The sequence below is a fragment of the Lampetra planeri genome, unplaced genomic scaffold, assembly GCF_965212315.1.
Source record: "Lampetra planeri unplaced genomic scaffold, kcLamPlan1.2.h2 scaffold_1459, whole genome shotgun sequence".
Taxonomy (NCBI): domain Eukaryota; kingdom Metazoa; phylum Chordata; class Hyperoartia; order Petromyzontiformes; family Petromyzontidae; genus Lampetra; species Lampetra planeri.
The window spans coordinates 1-21,472 of NW_027614181.1; the positions used below are offsets into that span (position 1 = coordinate 1).

Consider the following 21,472-nt stretch of genomic DNA (forward strand, 5'->3'; position numbering starts at 1 on the left):
TTAACAGCTGCTGCTGTTTAGATGCAAAGTGAATTTAAACATTTGCAAAATCCGGTTTGACAGCAGTGAATGTGCAGCTGTAGCTACACACAAAGCAGCTGTGCACACACGTCTGGTTTAACAAAGCTGCTGCAAACGGGAAATGTGGACGACCAAGAAGCACATGGTGCCCGGACCTGGAGGCAGCTGGAGCGAAGAGGATGTGGGACGTCTGGAGGACACTGGTCCCGGGTTCTGTATCCTGCCCCAGTAGGGGAAGTATCTGAGGGTAATTCAGACCGCTGAGTCTCCGTGGTTACAGAGGGGTACGCCTTTGAGCTCATGACTTCTCTTTGCAGCCATGAGCTCATTGAAGTAACACTTTTGACTTTTGATTTGTTTGATACATGTGGACTAGAATCATTCATCCAAGCTCGGATGATGAGAACTGAAACGTTTTTCAAAAAGTAACTTGTTTTTAGACATTTTTCACTTGTTTCAAGTAAAGTTTCACTTGGAACAATCGGAATAATATGCCAGTGGAGCAAGATATTTTTTGCTTGTACTTTGCTTGTACATTTTGCTTGTAATAATAATAATGAAAAAAACTCTCCGTCCACTGACGTGAAAGTGAAAATTTGCTTGAAACAAGTGGAGGTTGTCTGAAACAAGTTACTTCTTCTGCTGATGTGTCTTAGACATCTTGATTATTTGAAATTAGACAAATATTCTCAATAAGATTTTGAATTTCTGCAGTGAATTTACTCAGTAGAACATACACAAGTTTAATACAAAGATGTATACGTCACCCTGCAACAGGATCTGTCCTTTCTCTGCTCGCGTGAAAACAACTCTCTGTTGCCAGCAGGAATCTTCAGAACGGGTCAGAACCTGTATGGCTCTAAGAGGACACACAGGTTCACGTGGCACGTCACCTCAGCGTACATTTGTCACATAACTTTGTTGGTCCTCACAGCACCGTGGTCTCTGACTGCAGGATGGACTGGGCTCTGGAGTTACGGTGAAACTGGACCATGTGCTCGCAGCCATTCTTGGAGCCAAAAGTGCTGTTTAAGTGGCGAGCTCTGTTCAGACGACAGTTGACGTACGTGCTCCGCCATTTCCTTTTCAGCTCACCTTGAACCTGCACAGAAATACACTGTCATGGAAACATTTATTGGACCACCCCCCACCCACCCAGACACATGGCTGCAGTCATCAGAAACAATGGCTGTGCAATCAAGTCCTAACTCCTGTGTGTCATGTGACTAACGGACAGAGAACAGGACTAAAATCACTGTTGTTGTCAGAACAGTGTCAGAGCTGTTGATGTAAGAAATTCATCAAGAAAACCACAGACAATGTCTCTTTCTGTTGTCTTATGTGTTATACAGACAGAAAGAAAGAACTTTAAAAGACAATGATAATCAACATTATCAGCAAGTGATAACTGAAATAAAACAACCCAAAACATGGTTGGACTCCAGTGGCCCCGGGAAACTGTCGGGTTTGGGTAAGCTAACAAGCAGACAGGTTCAAGTTCAGGTTCAGGTTCCACTGAACCTTTACACGGCATACAAAGAGGATGCTTGATTCAAATGGATGCTGCTATTTTCACTGGATCATTTCCGAGAGTGACACCTCACCTCGTTGTTCAGGAAACAGTACAAAATGGCGACTACCAAACCCTGTGACAGACAGACAGACAGAAAGAACCCTAATGATTCATGTAACATCATCCAACATTTGAATATTGATGCCTCTATTGACGGCATTAACACGGACAAAAACACTTTCATGCACAGTGACAATTGTAAGAGAGGTGACAATAACAAAGCACCTGAAACGATCGAGGGCCAGGTCAAAAAATATTCTGTAGTCCTCTGCAATCGATTCACTGAGAGCAACGAAAACCACGTAGTGAATCCCAAACAGAGGGATGAGGAGGAGAGTGGATTTGGCCAACCGCCTGAGAGAGAAAAACACCAATTAAACACACGGTTCTCCAGTGAGGACTTTGTTTAAACCTCATCAGAGCCTGAAGATTAGACACATCATCTGTGATAGATGACTCTCCAAACACACTCCCACAGAATGAAGAGGTGTCCTAACATGAGCTGGGTTCTAGGTGATTCTGACGTGGATATCGGATATCGGATATTGGACATACCTGTACTGGGACTGGTCGTTGCCGCCCACATCGGGACACCGCAGCTTCTGGACCAAGATCCGTATGATACTGATGAAAAGGATGAAGTTCACCTGGGAGACGGCAAGGAAATCAAATAATCTGGCGACCGTGAAAACCGCCGGGATGAGTTCAACTGGCTGTGACCGGACATAGGCGATGAACACAGACAATGAAAGAGTGTGTGCGTGTGTGCGTGTGTTTGTTTGTGAGAGGCACCTGCTGTGTTTTCTGAACTAATTAAAAGAAAACTTATCAGCAAAATTCAATTTGGAAGAGAGACTAAGGACCTATAATGCGACTAACCACCAGGGGGAGATTCCAAATCTGCTGGCTTCATCATTTCATCATATGGCGATTGGTTCACAAAAAGGTTCATTTCTCAAGGCTGCATGTGCACACAAACCCCCCTGCCGGTCAGAGACAGACACATATGTATTTTCAGTCATTTGAACTATTTGTGTGTATTCAAGGCTGATACGGGCATGAGAACAATGTCCAAGTAGATTTGTACATAGAACAGGGAAGCAAACAACCTTATCTTACTGACAGAGGGGGTTTTAATTAGTTTCGTTTAATTTATTTTTTTGTGTTCCACCGTGCTGGGGTTCAGTCGATTCCTCTTTCCTGCTTGTGCGAAAATTCGCCAAAACATCACTGTCCAACTCACAGATCTCCAACACATAACCCATGAATTGTGAACGCGTCCAAAGCGGTATCGCCAATCTCCCTCTGAAATTCAAACCGCTTCTGGAACCAGCGAAGCTTCAAACGTCATCGACGACATCACCAGTCTCACACTACAATACAAGCCTTGATGCGCGCTTCACAAAATACTTCCTGGATTTCTCTTCACACTACACTTTGCATTGGTACATTGCATCTGTCTGTGAAGGTTCTCAGTCATCCAGGTCATGGTATCTTGCTGGGTTAAATCGTAGGCAACTGGACTTCTGGTTTTCTTGAAGACGTTTCGCCACTCATCCGAGAAGCTTCTTCAGTTCTGTACATTGCATCCCTTCACTACCATTCCTTACCTTTGTGTCATGTTTTTACAGTTAAAAACAATAGGAAAATACAACAGGAAGTGGGGAACGTGCACTGTTGATGCCACCTACCAAGATGGAGAACCCAATGGGTCCATTAATTACCCAGTTAGGGATTGGGTTGTCGTTCCTCTCCCAGCATCTGAAGGCACAAGGACACGGAGAAACCAATTTGCATAAAATACCAACACCAGATCGGGACAAATAACCTTTTATTTTCACACTGTGCACCGTGCGCACAAAGTCACATTCTGCAACCTCATTATCAGCAGTTTCCTCACACACTGTCTTCGGTTCAAAGACTCCAATGGTGGGTTCATTTTTAGAATACACCCACTTGCAGTGACTCGCTCAGTAATGAGCTGTCATATCCACTGTGATCATATTCATTGGGGCTGAGAAGACGTGAGTCCAGGCTCCACCGATGAAGGATCAATGCAGATCCCACCAGCTACATGATCTATAACGTGCTCTAAGATGTAAACTGAGCTGTATTCCCTCGTGGGTTATTGGCTAATCTAAGCAGTTTAATTGTGAGCTCAATGAAATAACAGACACAGAGTCACAATCAAACCGGATGTGGAGATTAACGTTTCCAAGGAGAAAGTAATGAACCGTCCACTGAGAGAAAGAAAATATAACAGCTTTTATGACAGGTCCAAACTATGAATATGTAAGCAAACGCGTGGCGCACACACGTGATACAGTCTCGGAGTTTGTCACGTGTCTGAAAGCATGTTCCGACCTATCTGAATCACGTTTCCATGCTGAGCCGGTGGGTGCTGCCGACACTCACCCCGTGTCTTCCAGGTAAATCCTCGTCATCGCCCAAGCAAAGACGAACACGGTGGGGAACCCTACAAACACACGCACAAAAATACAAAAATATCCTTCTTCGCATCACTGTCTGCTACTATTCATATTCATAAGTTGTGAGGATATACAGTATAAATATATCCTAATGTGTGTGTGTGTGTGTGTGTGTAAGTGTTCACGAGCAGGTGTCACAATGAATCACTGTGTTGGGGGATGCATTCAAAGTTTTGAATTTGCATCGGGATTATTTGTAACTTGCAACTAAATGAACTGTAGTTGTTTATTTGCTTGTTTACATGTTTTTGTGTTTCTTTTTGGGTTTATTTTCTTATATTGTTATTGTATGTGCACATGGTGTGTGTGTGTATGAGAATGTGTGTGTATATGAATGCATAAATAATAAATATAAACAGTAAACAGGATGGTGTGGTGCATTCCATGGGGTCCAGTGCCGCTTTCAGAGATGTAGGAATAAGTAGAAATGAGTGTGTGCCGTCAGTGACAGGCGACCTACCCCAGCCGATGAACATGTAGACGACAAAGTGACGGTTCTCGGAGAAGATGACCCACGAGAAGGGTGTGCAGGTACAGACCCTCCACCAGCAGCCAGAAGAAGTTGGCCATGATGAAATACTGGAAAATCACCAGGCTGGCTTTGCAGCCCACCTGAAACACACACATCATGGACATTTTCAAAAGGTCAGAGATCTTAACTAGGTCGCAGGCATTATCTGTTTCTCAAATGTTACATGGCAACCTTCGTGGAATGAACCATCAGCCCTCCGTGCACATCCTGTTGTTAGTCTTTAATCAGACTCTCCTGTTCATTATTCAGATATCTGGATAAGTCGGTAAGTTCAGGAGAAGGACCAGCTTTGATTTCTGTCACATTGTTCCAAGCCAGTGTGCAGAAGGCGTGATAAAGGTCAAAGCACCCTGACAGACAAGCCTGTCATTACTGCAGACTACAGACGCTCACTCCAAGACGGGAGCCTCTGAGGGTATGTGAGCAGTACTTCAAACAATGTCCTTTAGGGTAAATTAATGGGACCCAAACAGGTTTTTGCTACTTGGAGGACATGTTCTCGTTAGTGGTGTGGATGAGTTTGAAGAAAATGTTAGACATAGTAGACAAATAAGTGACAGTAGATAGATGACATGTGAAAGAAAATAATCATCCCCTAGAATTTAACACGACACATGTACTTCAACAAGGTCACTCTGCGAGCACGTAAATCCACCCTGCTCCATCTCAATCTCCTGAAGTATCTGTACCTGCCCCAAAAACCCTACACCACCCCACTTCTGAGTCAAAAATACCATTTGTATCAACATTTCCGATGATGTCTTTCCCTGTCCCATTTTCAGCAGCAACTTTCTCCTCCTGGAGCTCAGCCTATCAGGTTCTTTCTAGAACAAACTCATTTGAAAAGCTGCCTGTCCAGTTAATGGAGAGCCGATAAGATGATCCCACCAACCAAATTTCGTCGCAGTAGACAGAGATACTAGTTAGATATTATTAACTTTGAACGGCTGTCAGTTTGCCTGGATTCCATGTGAATGCAGCATTAGTCCTGCACGCTGTCGCCAGCAGCGTCGCACTGGAACTGTTTCTCTCCTGACTGTGGTGATGTTCACTCTCCAGTGTGCTGCTCAGTGTCTGAGACACGGTGACCTCACCAGCGATGGCTGGTTGGAGCACTGCGAGGTTCTGTTGAAGAGGATGTCGTCTTTCACCAACACCGCCACGGCTCTTAGGGATGAAGGAGATGAAGAGGTTGAGGTGAATGTAGTTCCGGGTGCAGTGGAGCTTCCTGGTAAGACAGACATGGTAAGAACATTTGGATCAAAGCTTCCACTGACCTACATGGAATGTTTGTACACCGTTAACTCTGTGTTCTCCTAAGTGGGTTGAAAACCTTTTAAAACATAATTAATAATGTATAGGTGACTAGGCTTTTGCTGTCAGGGCCCGCAATTTTGGAATGAATGAAACCACTTCTTAAGCATTTTTATAGTCTCACTTTTCATATGAGGACACACCACCTTTCACACAGTTTTCAGTGTGTTATTTTATTTACATTTATTAACATGTTTTATATAGTTGTTAAAAATGTTAATTGTTTTAGTATTTGTTTAAATGCCTTCTCTCTATATAACTGATAAAGATTCACCTAAAGTAGTAGTAGCAGTAGTAGCACATACTGTAAATGACATGAAGGAAGTTTGGCTGCAAAAACTGGATTTATGGAAGTTGTCTTAGTTATGGATCCTCGGAATGGTAACGCAGCACTTACATACTGTATATAGTCCATTCTTCTATTAACATACAAAAGCATTGTGTCTAAAAATACAACATCCTCATTCATTCCAGTGAGATGTTTAAGCTCAAGAGCCTGACAGAAAAAAAGCTCATTTGGCAAAAACTGCTTCTTGTTTTGCTGAAACACAATGAAACAACATTTGGGAATGAACCCAGCAGTGTGACACAAGAGAAAACCGAGAAACAGTGTTTCCAGCGGTGTAATATCTTGCATCAGTGTGATGAACCACTTTGTTAATCCTTAAATCTGACTCCAGCTGCTCTCGTCGGATTGTTTTGCAGCAACACACCCACAGGCTCACAGGCTTTTTGAAGTGTCTTTCAGTCAGAACGCCTCCTTGAAGTGATCCTCTGCTAATCTCTGAAAGGATCCTGCTATCTCTCCTGGAGGCCCGTAGCATGAAATAACGTGAGAGTTTGACGGAGAAAACAGTTTTTAATTCATTTGAATAAGATGATTTTGCCGCCGTTTTAACGGGTGTTCACGTCATTAATGTTCTCTTTTATTTCACGCGTGTTCAATGTGGTGTGTTAATGTTTTTTTCATCCATTTTTGTGTTGAAGTATATTGTACTATCTTTGAAGTCAAGTCAAGTCGTGTACTTGTCGAGGGAGTAGGCAGTTTAGACATATGATCAACTTTCTTTCTGCTCCTGTTCATTGAAGTTATGGGATTTTCTTTATTTGTTGGGTAGTAATGACCTTTCTTGAGTTACTGTTGGCGGTATCCTCATCAACACAGTCAATGCCAGGCAATTCTGCTGCTGGGCACGTAAGTCGTAAGTGAGAATCTGCGACCAAAGTAAATGGACTGAGCCATTGTTTTGCGAATCCACAGCTGACGATTGAGAGGTCAGGTCCCAAGAGATGTCAGAAAAAGTCCAATTGTGTCTGACACGTCTCAACATGCTCAACACAATCCCAACACAGAGGTTGGAAAAAATGTATGTTCTTAAAATAATTCAATTAAGTCCAATTTACTGGTAAACTGAGAGGCTTTCACACACTAATAAAGCTGATAAAGCTGTGAAAGGAATGAGTGCTTGTTCGTTTCAAACCCAATTAAAGTGACAGCTAATCCTCAGAGTCTGCTGACGGCCACAAGCAGAACATAAACAACAGAGACTGAGAGCAGCACGTTCCTCTTCCTCTGACGCTGCTGTTCAGGATTTGTACTCATGTTCGGACTCAGGGAGACGTGGAGCTGGTACATAATTTGCGGTCTCACCGGACGAGACAGAGGATGGCGCTGCCTGTGGTGAGGGCGATCAGAGACAGACTGTGACCCAGAGTGTAGAGCGTCTGCACGACCACATAGAAGATGAGCTGCAGAAACATGGAGAGAAGATTGAGGAGGTTACTGTTATTATTCTATATAACATCAAGTCAAAAAATATATCTAACATTCCTAATACGTCATTCAAAATGCCAAAAAGTGAATTTGTTTTTTGTTCCTTTGAAGGAAAATAATGTATCTAGATATATATATGAATTGAAGTGAGGGTTTGGATCACATGACTGACGAGCTGTAACCTGATAGGCCAACGAGTCTGTTTGACTCTGTTCATGCTAGATCCCGGCTCATCTCATCTGAATATCACAACATCATTTGCTGTAACACTGGTAGATTTATCACTATTAGCCTCACGACGGATCTGTGCCTTTCTAATGCTACACAATGGTGACGTTGTGAATATGTTCAGGCTTAAAAACAGTGGTTAAACATTCAGCTGCTTCCTATGTTTAAATTACTTATTTAAAAAACAACACAACGTGTAGCCAGGTAAATATGAACATTTCAAAAACAGCAGCTGCTGCTTTCAGATGAAAGTTGGTCATTTGAGTCGTCTTTAACAGCAAAGAAGGAACAGGGATATTTGCATGTCATTAAAACCTGAGGCTCCTTTGATTTCTGCTTGACTGATGTTGTTATTTAGGCTGAGCGAGGAACTGTGGTGTGTCAGAGGAACAACTATGGGTTTTCGAGGTTTTATTTGACATTTCATCATGTTTTCACTGCCTTTTGTTAAATTCATTGATGTATTTCAGCAATACACTCAAATCTTAAAGACATATGCCTCCTGTTGCTCCTTTGTCCTGAGAAAATCCAATGAACTGTTTGGTTTGGGCTCATTTGTCTTGAGAGGGACACATGCTTAGAGAAAGAACAGACACAAGAGAAACAGAAAGAGACAAGGACAGGAAATGAAAAGACAGAGCAACAGCTACACAGAGGAGAGCCAGGAAGACAGCGAGGTTCCCAAACACAATGGCTGATTCAGAATAAGAACACTAGTGACCCAAACTGAACTACACCAGTGAAAGAGGAGGGGAGCTGCAATTATTAACATCGAGGCCAAACATGCTCCTCATTTAAGATTCCCTGCCCTGATTGGACAGAGGAGGAACTGGCGTGAGAGTTTGATTACAATACTTAGCCTCTATAAACAGATATCTGCGTGTGAATGCAGAATCCGTAAGATTCTGGAGCCAGAAAAATTCTAGTTCATGTCCAGGCCACTGGTTTGTGAGCAGAACAGAGGAGTTCTCACGACAAATCTGCAAATCAAAATTGGATATTTTCTGTTGGCTGGTCTGAATTAGGCCAGTGAAAACATAGCCGAGTATAAAAATAATGATAATAACAGCATCTTTCATACACACATTCACCTCCAGGTGTTTTACAACAAAATTATTAAAAGACATTAAAACACATAAAACAACAGATACAACTAAAAGACATAAACAGCACATATGCATTAATGGATTACCATACCAATCAAAGATGTACACTTCAGGCAATAAATACCGTAAAAACTATGTATACGTATAAATCAAAGCTCAGATAGTCAATAATCACTGTATGACGGCAGAACCAGTTGTCGTAACAGAGATTAAAAATGGTTTTGTCAACACGACCGTCTCGGCCTTCAAGCCTGACATTCCTGATATGTCTGTCCGTTGGCCTAACTTGTCAAATAAAAGACACTTTTCAGCTCCTCACCTCCTCCCATCAGAGTTGTCAAGCATCTAGTGTCGAGTGTTAAAGGTTCATAGGTGAAAGTTGTGACATCCAGGGAAACATACACGTCCTCATCCACAGCAGTTGTTTGTGAAGAAACACAGCCTGGAGGACTAGACGGCAGAAGATGGTGACGGTCTCTCCAACTTCAGTCCACTGCCAGCATGGTAACAGCCAATATACTGCTGACATTTTAAAGATGTAGCCTTTCACAGTGTAAGTGGTGTAATTAACAGGCAGCCCTGCAGGCATCATTAATTCTACTGAGCCAATGATGTTGTTGTCCTGTTCCTGCTGCACTCTGAGCTCATCAGCTGCTCTGACATTCACAACACAAAAGACCAACAACGGGCACACGGTTTAGAGGTGCTTCCTCATCCTTGTCTCACCCATGTTGGCCTGCCATGGTGTCTTGGACAGACATGGACTGCTTTTCACCGTGTTCTAGAGTCCACAATCTACTCTGGTCTGTCCATCCAGGGGGACACAAGACACTTTTTTTAAAAGGAGTATTCCAAGATATGTATCTTGTTCCTGATCATTTTTTATTTTTCTGAGGTGCCAGCAGGATACGTCTGTATAGAATAGAACAGAATAGAATGGAAAAATGCCAACTGTACCTTATCCTGGCTGGTGTCTGACCCACAAACACTGGTTAGATTTGGGAAAACCTCGGACCATCCTGCTGACGTGCAGTTTCTGCTGATGTTACCTGGTAGACAGTGAGACAGTTAGGACTGAGTTATGATAACAGCTTTATTACCTCAAAGGGGGCACTTTTACACAGTCAGCAGTGACTTCTAACTACCTCATCCCTTTGACGTTTAATCTGATGTCTGCTTCATGAATTTCACCCTTGTTATTACTGTACTGTCTTTTTGCTCCCTTTCTCTTCTTTTAAATGGAGTCAACTACCGTATACTGTATAAACTGAACTACTGAACTATTATCAGAAGTACTGTATTTATGCCGGAGGGACATATAATGTAAACGCCGGCCAGGTGCTAACTGTGTCTGGAATCATCTAGTACTGAATTATTCATCTGATGCCACAGTTTGTATGAGTTTATTGGACAAACTCAGGTTCAAATCAACGGTAATGGTGAAGATTCCCACAGTGTATTCATTACAATAAACACTGAGACGACGTAACCCATGTTATAAAATGAACACACTTTGGGTCTTTGCCATGATTAAAAACACCAAGAGTTAGTTGAGTCTCAGACCAGAACAGTCAGGTGGTGCTAAAACCCTTCCGTTTGTGAAAGGGGGCTTGAAATATGGAGTGTTTGAGCACAGCTTTTCCAGTTCCTGGGCCAAGACGATTACTGGAGAGACGAGGTGTAAAGACACCGTGGACACATAATGTGTGTTCAAAGACCATGAAACTGTGTTTTGTTTTAGCATAGTATGATTCCTTTCACTGCAGCGAATGTCTGTTGTAGGACCTCTGGGGATGTACAATAATTTGAATACACATCTGGCAGGGGTACTTCTATGTAGAACAGGCCTATGCAGTACGATGGAGTCATAATTAAATGTTACATCGCTGCATTAGCGTCTTTCTACCTTGATGCAATGAAAAGTACGTTTAGTTAGCTTTTTTTTTTTTTTTTGTCTATATTTCTTACGCCTACATTTTTTTTCCTTTGCTGCTGCAACGATTTAAATTTAATATAGTGTCATCTAAGCTGCCAATTACTGGATGACGCCCTCTAGCTCCTGAACCACAGACGCACAATAATAACAATAAAAATAACACTCAACCATGTGGTTGTGTTGTCTAACATTCTCTGAGTACGGGGAGAAGTAGCGAGGAGCAAGAAGGGCACTGGAAGCTCATCTCCCTTGGATATTGCCGGAATGTAAAAAGCAGAGCTCACAGACTGGAAGTAACACCGCTGCACTTACACCTCAGTGCACACTGAACAAACCCCCGTACAGTGTGACAGCCACTAGAGCAGCTGAAGCTAGGAGAAAGAGAAATATTCAATGGGGAAACATGATCCTCTCCTCATCCTCGTCTGTCATCACGTTCCCGATCAGTCACTAAAAACTGCTAAAACTGATCCCTGGTTGATGAGGCTGCACGAAAAAAAAAAAGAAAAAAAAAACACCAAGCAACTTCTGCTTTGACCTTCTGCTCAGTGATACAGAAAACGGTCCTGTACCTTTGACCTTTGACCTGATTAACAATTTCCCTTATGTCCAAACAAACAGAAAAGGTACAGCTTTCATTCACTTCACAGTTTTAAGTCACTCTACGTCTGATGACAATTGGAGGACAGATGACAGAGGGAAGCTAAGAATAACACTGAATGCAAGATTAGAACCTTGTTTTATCACGTTTTTCTCAATTGCCATTGGAATTAATTTAGCAAATTTGTCAAATAAAAGACTGTTTTTAAGAGTGCTTGAAAAAAGTTGTTACATCTTCTTAATCATCATCAGGAGTTAATGACCGACCGTTTCTGCCGAACACAGTCTTGAGGACTCGAGGGCAGGGGATGGTGACGGTCTGTCCAACTTCAGTCCACTGCCAGCATGTTATGTTGTCCCATTTTCCTTTGCATCCTGGCTCTGTGAAAAAGAAACGAAAGCATCCGTGGCACGTTCAAACAACTCCAGTAGCTTCACGATCAAAGGCAAGAGGATTATTAACAACTCTCTCTCTATATCTATCTACCTACCCACTGTTTGTCTCAGTTCATATACCCCTAGTTCACACACATCCTGTAGAGTATGTGTACAACACAAGTTTTATTTTTTTACCGTATCATTTTGCTACTTATCACAGAGCTAATAGACACTTTGAAGATTTGAGGGCTCAAAACCATTATAAAAGGATTCTGACAGGAAACTAATCCGTCACACTCCCGTCTGTTGTTCACAAACAAACACACTGTCTACCAAAATATCTCATGATCACGTCAGCAGCGGCTGATGGCCAGCCGATCAGGCCTTCAAGCGACAGATGAGCGCTAAACAGACAAAGTGAGACGGGATATTATAAAAAGAAAAAGAAACCTTTTCATGCAGGGACAGCCAGAGGAGATGATGATCTAAACATGCCGGCTTTGCCTGTTTCTATTCTGGCCCGTATAGAGTACACACACACACACACACACACACACACACACACACACACACACACACACACACACACACACACACACACACAGTTTGTTTAAACTGACGTCATTATCCAGCGAAGCTAAACAATTGTTGCTTTGGTTGCTTATAAATGTTGCTGATATCAAACCTGTGACTTTCAATAATGTTTATTGTCTTACTCAGTTTTCAGAATATAAATCAAAACAGATAATCAGGATGATTTGTCAGTGCAGGGTATGTTTTATCAGGTTTTCTCTCCGTCTCCTGTCTCAGCCTAGTCTGTAACTACCCTCTGGTGTAAAGTTGTACAGCGGCTGAGCGTCGGTGGAGTAAGAGGATAAAGATACAGGATAATTTGTTCCATCTGCTTTCTGGCGGAAGCAATTCTAAATTTTGACCTTGTTTCAACTGGTGTCTTATTGTGTGTCGAACATAGGAACTGAATATATCTTAATTTTGACCTCGCTGAAGAGGTCAGGACTGTGAAAATGTTAAATTCAGGTTGTGAGTCATCACACTGAAAGTTTTTCTGAAAAACTACATGACAGAAGTGAACTTGCTGTTCTGAAAAGAGAGACTGACCACAGGGAGAAGAGAACGCTATGATAGAGCACTGAGGAGAAAAAAGAAACGAGGGAGGAAAAGAGGAAAACTCAGCTACAGGGGGACCAAGATAATGGCAAACAAGGACAAAATATGAGCAAAGGCAAAAAAGTAAGACGTCTCTGGCTCCAATACGGATTCAGACTTGACGCTGCATAAAAAAAGAGCTCAGGGAGTTGTGATGTTCACATCAGTCTGCAATTACTGCACAGCAGCACACATCTGGAGGGAGATCCAGGCTCCTGCATGTCTGCACAAAACAATCCATCCAACAGTCTGGACCAAGGCATAAAGACAAGGAGTAAACCACTCTGTGTTTGAGTGTAAGTGACATTTTCAGTGAGTGATTCATCTCAGTCGACTTGTTCACAGGGAACGAATCCGATTCACCCGCAGCAGTTTACTGCTGTAGTCAGTGATTTGGTACAATTTGTTCACCCTATAGATTTGTTCTTTCGAAGGAATCGTTTGCTTATGGGATATCGCTGACATCTGTACAAGCGATATCGATATATATATTGATAAATGTTAAAACATCAAGATATATCGCCCAGCCCTAGTTTGTTGCTTTAACTCCCACAAACTGTTGTATCTCTTGATCTGATTGACGGAAACCCCAGGAGTCATTGCCCATGGATGATGAGCCATGTTGTTATTCAGCCCTCCTTCAAGTCATTGAGCTTTAATTAACGCAGCGGTGGCGGGGGTGGGGTGAGGGGAGGGTTCGGCGTTTGGGCTCACATAACTGAAGAGGAAAGTCCGGCTTGTTAGCGCTTGTTAATGTGGAACATTTTCTTTTGTCTGGCACTGATATGAGTAACTGAATGAAAATGATCAACACGGAGTGCACACATCACTGCAGGTTTGATTTTGTAAAATAAATAAAAAGTAGTCGAGGCTTTGTCAGATCAAACAGTGGGATGGTCCCATTGTTTAGCTCAGGAATTATTCAATGGAACGTTCCGCAGGGGGGAAGTGACAGCATGTTTCTTCCTCACACAAATATACCTCAATGTTCCGTTCATTAATATTCAACAGCAGATTTCTCATCAAGAGTTTTCATTGATCCAGACCAATGTTAATATTAAATGTCGTCACAGGGCTGACATGTCAAGACACACGCAGTCACAACTATGGGAAATTGAGCCGTAACCAATTAACCTGGCTGCTTTTGGAGGTGGAAGGAAGCTGGAGTGTCCAGTCCACATCTATTCCAGCTATTTAATCACTGCTGTACTATTCTAACTTTGTTTAATCGTTTCCAGTCTGCCTATAATGATGCCGTCAGTGATACTTGATATGCAACTGACTTTCTTGTTTTAATTTGCAGAGTTTGTCTCCTTGTATTTCTCCCTGAATTTCACGGTATTTCAACTTATTCCCTTGTCTTTGAAAAGCAATGTAATATGTGATGTTTGAAAAATTATAGTAATAGTATTGATAGTAATAGAATGAAGAATGAGAAGAAGAAAAATGTGAAATCTCTTGCTGAACATAGACCTTTGTGTGTTTTGCTGCATACATGTGTTACCTATCACATCACCTTTTAGGAAAAAAAAAACAGGACGTGTGCGTGATATATTTATCTCTTCATACAGTCAGGCTGAGGAATAATCTCATCTTTCTACATCAGAAATAATCTGTTTAGTCCACGAGAGAGGTCAAATCAAACGCTGGATTACATGCAGCTTTAGTCAGGGTACGATTTAGTTAGAACACATTCCCAGTTAAATGATGCAGATTCTCAATGTCCTACAAGCAGAATGCAAAAAAAAAACAAAAACAAAAAAGCAGTGGAACATGACCATTCTTCTTTTTTGTAAAGTAACAGCTGGTATACAGGATGAAATACCACATCAGCTGCAGTTTTGTTTCCTAACTGAATTTAACTTCTCACTTTTACTAAACTAAACCGTCATGAATTAATGAATACACATTAACATTAACAAATATATATTTCAAAAAAGTAACTTTCAGTGTAAAGTCACCTTTTCATTTTATTACGGTGCATATTTACACACAAAGCATCTTTGCTCAAGTGCAATTTAACAATAATACTTTTACTGGTTTATAGAGAATTAACTCCTGTTGTAACAATCCAGGTCAGCTGCTGCTGCAGGAAGGTTTAGAGAATGATTACCTCTGGGGCCGCTGGACTCCTCGTCCTCCTTCAGTCTCCTCAGACACTCTGTGTGGTCTTTCTCCACCTCCAACAGGAAGTTACAGGTTGGATGTCGGCTGTCAGCCTGCAAGGAAAACAGTCAGTCAGTTGAAGTCTCATAGGACACAGTTTTATGAACTGACTTGTAACGGAGCTGATGCAAAACGCATGAACACGTGTTGCTCAGTGATGTTCACTGAACTAATATTTCTCATTATTCCAAACAAGAATCTGAACCGACAGTTATTATTACATTACAAGCTGTTGGAACTTGTATTCTCAAATATCTCAGATTTTCTCAGAAAAAGAGATTTCTTTCCACTGTTTCACCATTGTGATATTTCTGTCTTCCTGAGAAGTAAAAGCACTTTTGATGGAGCGAATAAAAATGAACCCTGAATCCTCCAGATGTGTCCCAGCACAATAACACAACCGTGAGCAGGGACGGTGCTGGAAGCCACTTGATTTTAAAGGTTATTTTCAACAGTTTAAATGAATGAAGGAGATGTTTAATATTGTCAACAATGTGAAATAAACAGTTTTGTTTTCTGCTCATCTATATTTCATTAGTACATTATTCATCTTTAAGGTCACTTGTGGTGCGACGTCGGCTATTTTAAGCTAATACACACAGGAAAGTCAAAAGTTATGATTCACAGGCGACTACACAGTCGAGATAAGCTGCTTAAACCAGCCAGCCTCTTGTCTATGTCTGTGTTAAAAACAGAAGCAGCAGCTGAATTATTTGTATGAATGCAGCAGAGGAGACTGATTGTAAACAAGCAACCAAAAAAAAAAATCCGCATTTCTATAAAATTAACCATGTCAGTATAAATATATAGACGTTAGCAATCACATGTCCCTTGATCAAAACCATCTGCAGTCCACAGCAGGTTTATGTCCATATGTGTCAAAACTGGATCTATGATCCGATTACAGCAGAAATACAGACTCATGTAAACACTGCAATCCTGTTACATCAGTGTGGCTTTATGATCTAACTGCTACAGAAACAACACCAGCATGCAAATATTCATATTTCCTGTTCAAACTGGTGGTAACTTGATGATGAATGCTTGTTCACATACTGAAGATGGAAAATCTGGACAATATTGCAAAACAGGAATAAGTTGTCCTGTCATATGTCTTTAACAGCAAAACCACTAAACCACGTCAGTGTGGCTCTTCCTGTAAGAGAAAGCGCAATAAAACATCGGTGAGGACACTTTCTCCTGGAAGAAACTCTGACAGGAAGCAGACCCGAAGCTGCGGCATGATCGGGAGCAATGTTTCTGAAAATGAGTGTCTGTGTAAGTGTGTGTGGATCAGATAAATGTGTTACCTGCTGCTATGAGTATATATACGTAGAAACCTGTGCTGAACGATGGTTCACAGACTTGAGAGTAGTGCATATTTTCAAGGTCTTGGTCGAGTCTCAGAATCAACTGCTGCTATTGTTTCAGACAAGCTGGACTCACGTTGTTTTCGGTGATTAGGTTTTTATTGTTATTCACTGCAGCTGCTTGTGACGCTGTCACATTCAAATGCAACAAGTAGTTTTTTTGCTCTGAACACTGTCACGCTGCAAGCCAGCTACTCCAATTTGTCAGTGCTAGCCCTGTTCATTTCTCACATGCCAAGTCAATTTTACAGGCTAGCTCCCTCATAAGCTGTCATTGTCAGATTGTCTTTAAATTAACATTAGCAGCAAAAACGACATTGGAATTATTTTTTATGTCAAACAATGGCCCATTTATAAAATGCCAGTCAGCTTTTAAGCTTTTTTTAATTTTTTTATTTCTTTGTCTTGTCTTTGTGGACTTTGGTCCTGGTCTGGTTTTAGGGGGCTATGGTCTGGGTTTTGTCTAGTAGGCTCTGGTCCTGGTTTTAGTAGGCTCTGGTCCGGTCTCAGATCAGGTGGTCTTCACTACAACACTGTTGGAGACTCACGGCGGCATGACAACACATTACACATCACACATCACACATCACACATCAACAACACATTACAAACGTCTTTTGTGGTGATGCTGATTCACTAAGTGAATAAGACAAATTCACTTCAAAGTACCGCTTGAGATCAATCAACACGTGATGAGGGCATCTAACCGCACCAATGAATATTGCATGCTTTTGGCTCAAAATGCAAAATGCATTATGAGGTCAAGGGGGTCAAAATTTGGAGGGAGGAAGGGAGGTTGTATTCAACTAATCACTGCAGATTGACCACTACTTGCATGGCAGCAAAACTTGCAAAAATATCTTCAAGCCAATTAGAGATCCTGATAATACCCTCAGTGTCTGTTCTCCACGGTAAAAACCCTCTGACTCTCAGAGAAATTTATTGACTCAGTGACCAGAATTTTGCTATGAGTTGAATTTCTTACTGGTCTGGTTTTCATCTCAGCGTGTTAATGTTAATGCTCAGGGCACAAAAGCAACTGTTGGTAGGAACCATGGCAGTATGCTTAATCATAATGAGATACGCCTCACTGCCGACATGACCTGGATAATAAAGACTATATGTATATATAGTTTATACACAAAACTTTGGCTCAAATAAACATATGTAGTAAAGATGGCTCTGTTGGAATCAAACCTGAACACAATGCTAATGAGATCAACTTATCATATCACAGCACTCAAAATAACAACTTAATCCACATTGAAACTATAAATGCAGTCACAACCAGTAAACGAATACGCTCCCACGTGGAGTGTGCTCTAATATGTTTGGTTCAACATGTCCTGGTAGCTTTAACGTAATCCTGTTAACATACACAAACACACACACATACACTCTCACATGTACACCCTATTCGATGTGTAACATCCTACAGTATTCTTAACTTCTATTTGTGAGCGATGCTCCAGCAGAGAGGTGACATACAGATGCATCATGTGGATCCATCAATGCTTGTTTTGGTGGAAGTTGAATTTACGGTCACTCGGGACGACAAAGGTGCAGCTACATTCCATGCCAGTCAGCAAACAGCCAGCAGTGAAGAGATGTTCTTCGTTATGAACCGTAATTCATTTTCATTTAAACTAATTATCTGAGCACAAACTCTGATTCATGCTACCAGCCAATAAGCCACTTGTTTTTCTCCTGGTGCTGATAGAGTTTTTAATTCTGCCATTTTTCTTAATCAAGACTTTAAAATGAGAACATTCATAGGCAGTGTGGGATTTATGATTTTCGCGGACTTGGTAGCAAAGAGCTAAATCGCTGAAGTCCTTTGGGTTCCCAACATACGGTACATTAGACTTCATCTTTCATCAGGTTCTTCTTTCTTATCTGCTGCTTCCTGTTCTGCCAAATCATATTACACATACAGTAGAACAACGCGGCTGACACACAGATGGGTGAGCAGGATATAGTGCTGAGGCTTTGGGTTCGTTCACACCTGAGTCCCTGATTCATGTATGTGTCCCTAACGGACACATACATGAATCAGGGACTCCGATTCAATTCCACAGGGGGACATGAATGGAAAAAAAAAATAGGCATCAAGTCATTGGCTTCTTGTTCATTTTTAAATAAAAGAAGTTGCTTATTGTAACGAAAAATTGAAATTTGGAAATGACATAAGAAGTAGACAGTCAAAGTCCTTTCTCTGTTTTGGTTTGGTTATGGAGGGATGTTGTAATGTGTTCTGACGGATATTTAACAGTGCGAGATGAAAACACGCTGCAGACTGTCACGGACAGAATGAGGGCACCTTGACAATGGTGAAAAGACTCGAACATGTACATTCCCCCGTTAGAAAGTCTGTAGTGAAGATGTTCTCATCAATATGTGGTCGATTCAAATGGATGGTTACAAACAACGCCCGAGGTCAGGAAAGTCTGGTCAATTTATCGCTATCTGATTATACTGGGGTTGCTTTTAGTCGCTGCTTTTTGTTGTTTGTTTGTTTTTTATAGCTATTCTTGTCCTTTTCAGCATACTATAATATAACTTTAGCCACACTCTGTACATGTTTGTACAGTGTATGTAAGGGTCTGTAGGTTTTATACAAACTAAATAGTCCATAAACGGAGATACAAAATAAAAGATATTGCTGTGGACAGCAATGTGTGGACAGTACTATACATCTGAATCTGAAAGAAAAGCTGTACTCATGTATAACTGACACACCGAACATCTTAAAAGTTGACAGAGCATCTTTAACAGCAAACCCAGATCCCTCTGTTCTAAATCTCAGCCGAATACAATTTTATTCTCTGACCCCTTTGGCCCTATAATCTTCCAATCTCTTGTTTCTCCTTGTTGTTTACTGTTGTGGTAGTGTGTTTATATTCTATACTCAGCACATTCTATCATTCTATCAGGTTGTGGTGTTGTTAAATTACTATTAAAATAAAGTGGAAATTGGTGATAATTAAATTATTAGTAGGCATCTTAATTTCATTTGTTCCACACGCAAATAAATGTGCAAATCCACAGGATAGGATACTCACCAACAGCAGAAACGTCGACAAACACAGAGTCACAAAGAGCAAACTTTTCATCTTTATCACTCAGGTTTGATTCAGAGCTGACATCACAAACGGCAAAAGAAAATTAACTCTTTTTTGTATCTATCCCATATATAAAATATTCTATGTCAATTTCATTTCCAATAAATTTGGCGTAGGAAAGAACAAAGGAGAAAAGAGAAAATCCTCCTCGGTGATGTCCTGTATTCACACTGGTCGCTTCCAAGAGATGAATGTTCACACAAATCAGCTTCCCTGCTGCTGGCTTCAACTGTCAAGTTCACTCTGATAAGCAAAATGACTTCTGGTCTGCACTTTCAAAATAAAACCTGATGGCAAGCAACTTGTGTCAAAAAAAGACACAACCTGGCATCTGATTTAAAACGGAATCAGTGTTTTCTTTATACAGGACGCAGGAGCATCCATCCTTGTGTGAAACACAGCTGCTATAGCTGCTTAACTTATCAATATAAGTGAATCACTTTTAGCAGCTGTGGTTTTGTCTCATTGCAATTCATATAAAAACTGTACATATGACTTAAGCATAGGTAGAATTTAAAAATAAAGCCAAAGAATGTATATGGATGTATATTTAAACAGAAAATATACTGATATGTCAAGGTTTTGTTTTCTTGTTTGCTGACAAGTTCATAATTGGGTTTAGATGAATCTGAAATGTATCCTAGCACCAACAGAGGGACGTGGGTGTTGGCTTTGGGCTAATTTTATCTGTGCTTTTGTGTTTGTTTGTTTGTTTGTTTGCTTGTTTAACGGAAGGTTGAGAGGGGCAGGTCATATAAGATTGATGTTCTCCTTATTCGGGTTTTGGGATTTTCTTGTTTAGCTTGGTCATAATAACCTTGGTGTGAGAATTAGATAAATAAACAAATAAAAAACTGGTTTCATAGACAAGAGGAACATTTCAGGTCAGGGTTTCCTCTTCCAGCTTCCACAACACATCATTTCACAAGCAGTTACACTAAGATGTAAAAACCTTGAAACTTTGCAACCATTGAATAGTTATTTACTTTTGAATAGTTATTTTCTACAAGAGACAAAGACACAAGGCTGCTCTCTTTCAGATTAGGTGCAGGCATCGTATTTCCCAACACCCTCTACTCATTTTATCTAAAACATAATTGCTTTTTGTTTACATACGCAATTCACGATATATCTTTAATTACTTAACCTCTCATGTTTGTAATCAAGGCATCTTTCCATTTTCACCAGTTATTCTTCAAACGATGGGAGCTAATAGGAGACTGTTAAATACAACAGTCCTGTGTCAAATGAGATTTGTCATTGTTGTTGTTCAAACACAGATATCCTCTCTAATGTCAAGCTTCCCATTTCAATGATTTGTAGAGTTTAGATTTGACATTTGTATAATATAGACTGGTATGGCGCTTTAAAACCTAGAATTTGTCATTTTAAAGTCTTAAGTTCAAACCTGTAAATAGGCGACTGATGGAAAATGTGCTTAAAGTTACGTTAAATTCACAACTAAGTCCATATTAGGATGCAGTACAGAATAGCTGGGAACAGGATCGCCTCATGTTATACCCTCTCTCTGTGTTCATGGTTTCTGTCTTCCACAGTAAACTCAGGAAAGTGGAATGAGGATCAAGTGGCACATATTTAAACAAAGCCAGGGACCATCAGCTGCCCTGCTGCTGTTCAAAACTGCAGACAGAAAAATGTAAACTAGTTGCTTGCTGTTGAACTTCAAGTACTTTTT

The 21,472-nt window shown here is 40.9% G+C and overlaps 1 protein-coding gene across 1 annotated transcript; it reads right to left on the reverse strand.

The window, feature by feature from the left end:
- Positions 1 to 949: 949 nt before the first annotated feature.
- LOC144739381 (vasoactive intestinal polypeptide receptor 2-like) lies at positions 950 to 16,527 on the reverse strand. The gene is given in 15 exon segments (XM_078622341.1): positions 950 to 1,123; positions 1,626 to 1,667; positions 1,813 to 1,948; positions 2,150 to 2,241; positions 3,286 to 3,355; positions 4,010 to 4,070; positions 4,544 to 4,595; positions 4,597 to 4,695; positions 5,710 to 5,778; positions 5,780 to 5,843; positions 7,581 to 7,678; positions 9,995 to 10,086; positions 11,841 to 11,954; positions 15,232 to 15,337; positions 16,513 to 16,527. Coding segments are annotated over 15 exon segments (1,284 nt in total).
- Positions 16,528 to 21,472: the final 4,945 nt, after the last annotated feature.